At 41.5% G+C, this 6,000-nt stretch overlaps 1 protein-coding gene across 8 annotated transcripts in view; it reads left to right on the top strand.

Annotated features, from left to right (window-relative positions):
• Positions 1-4,359: 4,359 nt before the first annotated feature.
• LOC308136564 (pleckstrin homology domain-containing family A member 5-like) overlaps positions 4,360-6,000 on the top strand; it is a gene marked incomplete at its 5' end in the record, with an annotated part of 81,963 nt that continues 80,322 nt past the window's right edge. For 7 of the 8 annotated variants that reach the window (XM_080504931.1, XM_080504924.1, XM_080504926.1 and 4 more), the window contains 2 exons: positions 4,375-4,466; positions 4,580-4,656. In XM_080504931.1, coding sequence (XP_080361057.1) covers positions 4,375-4,466; positions 4,580-4,656 — 169 coding nt within the window. Of the gene's footprint in view, positions 4,467-4,579; positions 4,657-6,000 lie in introns of all 8 variants that reach the window. The other variant, XM_080504927.1, reaches the window with a different exon arrangement.

Raw genomic sequence — 6,000 nt, 5'->3', positions numbered from 1 at the left:
AATAAAATGCCATAGGTCGGGGGGGAAAATAACTTGGCTACAATTTATTTTTTCCTCTTCCTTTTGGCACTAATGAACGGCAAAAAAAATTATTCTCCTAACCATTTCAGTCACAATTGACTCAGGCCACATGCAGCATCCTCTAATTACTAAATAGCGTATCCACTCATTCAGTCTTAATGACACATATCACCAGTGGAAATCTCATAAAACTGGGATAGAAAAACATTTGGACTGCACCCAAGGATCCGGTGAGGTCATCACTGAGGCGAACAGTGAGTTATTTGTGGGTCGGGTTAGTTTCAGGCAGTGAATCAGAAAGGCGTGTTCAATGATTCAGAGGTGAGTTGTGAGAGTTGCACCTCCTCTTGGGTTCTTTTTTTACCCCGCAATCTTTCGAAGCCTGGAGTTCCATTTCTATCATTCATATTTCCGCATTTTTTCTGAAGTTGTCCTTTAACCTTGTTGGCTGACTTTACTGGCCCTGGTGGCTACTGGTCTGTGGGTTATGATTCCAAGAATACCATGTTTTGAAATCGGGGAAAATCAGACGACATCTCCACAGTCTTGTCACTGTATGCTTCATGGGTGAACTCAAAAATGCAATACATTGGAGAGTATTAATATATTGAATGTATGCTTGCATGTCAGTTATCTTGTTAGTCATTGAGCTTATTTCAGGCAAAAATAATATTTCCAACTGAAAATTTGCCTTAATGACCAGTCACTGGAGCTCTATTAGCACAGGTCTGTGAAAGGTCCCAACAGATGCTGAGGGGCTGCAGCCTAAAGAGGGGGCTCTTCCTTTTTACCGAGCATAGACAGACACTCGGTTGCCGTGGAGCTGGCACCAGAACAAAGCCCTCCAACAGCTGCTTGATAATATGCAACCATTAATTACCTTTTGATGCCTCAAGTCTGGCCTGTGTGGAGAGCATTTGCCTTGCTGAGCGTTAGGTAAGAATGCATTGTGCAATCTTAACCAGCACATATGACTTAATGATTTTCTTTCGCACTGTTATTCATCAAAATCTTGGTTGTATTTCAACACGACTGTGTTTTTCTTCATTCTGTCTAAAACAATAAAATACCTATTATATATCATATTTCTGCTGGGTCAGCTTCGCCCTTGGTTCTGCAGAGCCTGATATTCAGTGTTTCCAGTGTTTGCTCTTCACAATGAACTTAATAGCTTCAGATCTGTTTGGCTTGTTATCCATTTATCTTCATTCTGTATTACTCAACTTGAAGATTTGCACATGTGGAGCTGGTGATTCGTCTTGGAGACAGTGGAGAAATGTCCTACCAAAAGAAGAATTTTATGATCTGCAGTGTTGAATGCAGGTCAATACTGTCAGACCTTGGAAATATTGTCCTCTATGCGAATTTTCATATTGACTTCAGGAGCTTTTAACCCAAAACGATAAATGATAAAAAGCCAGTTTAATAATTAATTTACATTTATTCTTATCTTTTTCTCCAAATACAATCCTACTTGTATGATATTCATCTATATGTAATGCAATAGGTGCAAAATATCAGACTAATAAACGATATAAAGGTACTGTCAAAAAGGTACTTCTATTTTGGACTAGATAAAATCAAATCATGGGTCGATTGGGGTTCTAGATAGATTTTGAGATGATTGTTAGAAAAGTGACAAGTGAAAAGTTTGACACGTCCCTCTAATCCATTGATTCCACCCTAATGGAACCTAAAAATTCTGTAAAGTATTCAACTATGACTGAGAAACAGTAGTGATGTGGAAAAGTCAGATTTTGAAAACTCTCTATCAACAGTCAGGGTGAGGTGTTGAATTTCACTGTGCTTTATGAAATGCAGCCTGTGTGCTCTCACACGAATCGATATGAGGTTCGCGTGAAGGACAGACAAAGTAGAGCATTTTGAAACATTAGTCTGTCTACCTGTGGCCTAATGGCCTTCTACAAACAGTTCTTTTGTATGTTGCATTCCCATAAAGATGTGATATTCTGTCAAAGACAGGTAGAAGACAAGGACCTCAGTGTTTTGCAATTGACGAGGCTGAGCATTCGGGCCTCACTCTGCCCACCACCACCTTCCTTCAGAGCGGGGCAACTGGCTGTTAACAGATACGCCTACTTCCCAGCAAATCTACCACATGTTCACTTCAAAACAAGAGGCCTGCCATGTGTCCAGAAAACAATGCAGCATGGTGCAACAACAAGGCAGGGAACAGTGGTGTTGAATGACGGGGCTTTGTATGGTGTGAAAGGCTGATGCTGCAGTTCTGCTGCACAATGAACAGAAGGCGGAGACCAAGAACCGAAAGGTGGAGTTTGGAAGTGAGGGTGTGCTCAACGATCATCAGTATGTCTGCGTGTGTGCGTCTGTTCAACTCGTCAAAGCTTCAAACATCAAAGTAGAAAGCTGCAGGGTTCCCAGAAGCACTCCAAGCTTACTGTGCATCATCTGGTCAGTGCAAGTTTAATTGATCATTTGTTGTGAAATATGTCGTCCTGCAGCATCACACCAGCTGACACAGTGAGAGCCTCAAGGTGGCTCCTGTTAATACCTCCCCTTGGGGCATGGCTGACTGTTACAGTCACAGTTGGATGCAAAGCTCACTTTTTAACAGGTTAGGGTTACATTACAGTCATTCATAAGACTGTCGATAACATTGTGAATTCAGTAATCACGTAACATCTATTTGTTTACTTACTGTTATTGTTTACTGCAACATAAAGCCACAAATGTAGGGCACAAATGCAAATTCCCATTCAGGGTATAGACTTCACTTTCAATATGTTGAACAAAAGGTCCCAACAATTGTCTACTAACTTAAGCATGACACTTTGCAGGTAACTGAGCTTAATCATTATCATATTTTGTGCAAATTTTCAAGCAAATTAATTGATTTAAAACATTATTAAATTAATACTTTTTGTGCATGTGATTTTCTCAAGAATTTTGCAGATACATAGGCACATCAAAATTGCAATGTAATATTTTGTTCTTGCAATTCAACTTTCAGAAGCTTTGCCTTGCTTGTATTTTATACAGTATTGTTGTAGTGAGTGCCACTCAAAGCAGAGTGCTAAAATAGATACATAATAAAAAGCAGGGGACTTTAAAAAAAAAAGTAAAAAAAAAAAAAAAAATATATATATATATATATATATATATATATATATATATATATATATATATACACATATATCACTTAATGTCTAGTGCAAAAATAAGAAGATAGTGATTAAATCTGAGACCATTGAAATAATATATAAGATAATATGATGATAAAGCTGGCAGTGAAAATGAATGGAAACAACATATATGAGGAAAAAACTCAATAATGCAAATCAAATTTTAGGGTTTGGGGTATATTGCACAGACGGTTTGGCTGCTTTTATTTTTAAAGGTTTTTTCAGTGTGGATCTCCTTCCAAAGTGCAGCAGGAGAACAGGTGATGGTCAGAGTGGGTGGGGTCCTTTTAAATAAGGCTGATCTTCTTTTATAGTAAATCAAGAGCTGCATTCGCCAATTTTGCTCAGAACAGTAACACTATTTGTAAAGTGTTGAAAACTAACACGGCATCACAGACCTGCACCACGGGATCGTGTCCACGTGGTTCAGAATGAAAATGGACATAAAACACCTGCCTGGATTAGAAGGATGTTTATTTTCAAATGGATCTTATTGGATCAAAATTCTCAGATAGATGTTTACATTAAAATGTTTTCATTCTGATCAGGCTTTCTGTCCTATCATGTGAGAATCACTGATGCAACACAGCCTGTTTGAATATATATTGCACTCAGCGAACCAATCCCAATAATATGAATAATAACAACATATTGACTATTAACAACAAAGTACAACAATGGATGTATGCATGTCACTAAAGATCCAGTCGAGCTGTCCAGGGTGTATAACATGTCATAAGGATAAAACGGATGGATAGATGAATGGAAAATACCATCATGGGGAAAAAATTTGTAATGATCCAATCTAAATCTAAATGTGACAAGGTTGTACAAAGGTCCAAAAAGTTTAATTTTGTCCTGGATGCTTGTAGTATGCAAATCCCCCCCCCCCCCCCCCCCCTCCGGACACATAACAAATTACATTGCAGCCAAAAGACACAACGAAACGAAAAAGTTTAAAAAGCTTTTAATGGCAATTGTATGCAGAACCCAGACAGTAACTGATCTCTGTTACCCCTGGACGGGCTACACCCGCCCTGCCTTGCCCCCCCCCCGCCGACCTGGGGCTCCCGTCTGCCCCCCCGGGGCTCCTGCTCTCTCCTCGCCACCACAAGCCGTTGCCAAGGTTTCCGTGTACGCGCTGCCCGCGAGAGAGCGGAGCCGCGCGCTTGTCACAGCACTGCCAGACATGGCGGCGGATCTACAGCTCGAGTGGATCTCTTGTCTCCCGTCTTCCTGGAGTTACGGGGTTACCCGGGATGGACGCGTCTTCTTTCTCAAGTAAATATCCCTGCGGAGAAAACGCCTCGAGTCATTGTGTGGGTTTTCTGAGCGGAGCCGCCAGTCGTCCCCCCCGCTGAATAATGAATGCATTTCCACCCTCTCTCCAACAGCGAAGAAGCCAAGAGTACAACCTGGCTGCATCCAGTGAGCAGCGAGGCAGTTATAACCGGGCACCGGAAAACTCCAGGTGAGCACGTCCCTCAGCGGCGGGTGCAAGTTTCGGGGTTTTTCCCTAACCCGCCGTCATGTGTCGTTTGTGTGGTGACTCTTTCCATAACGTGTGTGTGTGGGTGTGCGTGTGGCCGCAGTGACATCCGTGCCGCGTGAGTGGGCTTCACGCTGCTCGCGCTCACCTATGACCGGGTCGGCGGAGGGGGAAAACCTCCAGGCTCGTGCCGCTTCAGAACTTGTTGAAAAACACAACGCCTCTGATCCACAAACAACCAGCGCGTGGATTAGTTTCGGGCGCGAGGTTGTTTCACGGTGAAAGCGTCGCCGTCTAATTGGAGGTTTTATTTGTTTCAAGTAGGGGAAAAGAGTCCGCAGAACCAGAGAGCTCGTGAGACGAGCAGGTACACAGCGGCCGTCTGTAGGCGAGGCTCTGTCAGTCCTCTACCTGAGAATTACCTCTGCGAAACATCCCCCCCCCCTTCCAGCAGCTCCTCCAGTCTCGAACACGCCGCGTTACACGGTAAAATTAGCTCCTGACGTTTCCACGAGACGATATCCAGCAGCAGCAACCCCCTCTTTACCTTCAAACATCCACGTTATTGACTGGCTGCAGCTGCAACTCAAGCAGAGCTGCAACAAATTAACACAGACAGTGTCCAGGCTGCTTTGAAAAAGAAAAGAAAAGAAATAAATTACAATATGTCAACATTAAAAAGTAGAATACAGCTACACCCTGACCTGGCAACGATTTTACTAATCTTTAATGGAATGATTGAACAGCAAGATTCTCATTAATTCTAAGTTGTGGAAGTATTAAAAGTTTGTTTATGTATTCTCAAGTGTGTGTGTGTGTGTGTGTGTGTGTGTGTGTGTGAGCGAGATATTGATTTGATCAAGGATGTCAAACCTATTTTATATGAGGGGCCACATGAAGCCCAATTCCATTATGAGTGGGCCTGATTCATAAAAATGAATGAATGAATATGTTTTTGTTGTTGTGACGCAGTGTATATACAACATAAATGTCTATATTTGCACAACCAACCCACCAAAAAAAAAGAAAATATCAGTATGACTGCAATTTCAATATGAAGCGAATTTCAATGAAACCTTCTGGTGCACAATACTGCGGTTTGATAAGAAACTTCTAAAACTGTTTAAAACACTATACATGTTTTTACCCCACTGCTTTAAATCCACAACTTTAATCAGAGTACTTTTTCCCACATAAGTAGTCTTTATAACTGTATTACATGTATAATGGGAGAGCTGTAATTGAGTCAAACAATATGTTAAAATGCATAGGAAGGACAATATTTAACCCTTATGTGGCGTTCGTGGCGGTTTTCATCCACTAACT

Source organism: Blennius ocellaris (genome assembly GCF_963422515.1).
Source record: "Blennius ocellaris genome assembly, chromosome: 11".
Taxonomy (NCBI): Eukaryota; Metazoa; Chordata; class Actinopteri; order Blenniiformes; family Blenniidae; genus Blennius; species Blennius ocellaris.
The sequence above is the reverse complement of the archived record's forward strand: the minus strand, read 5'-3'. Positions and strand labels throughout refer to the sequence as shown.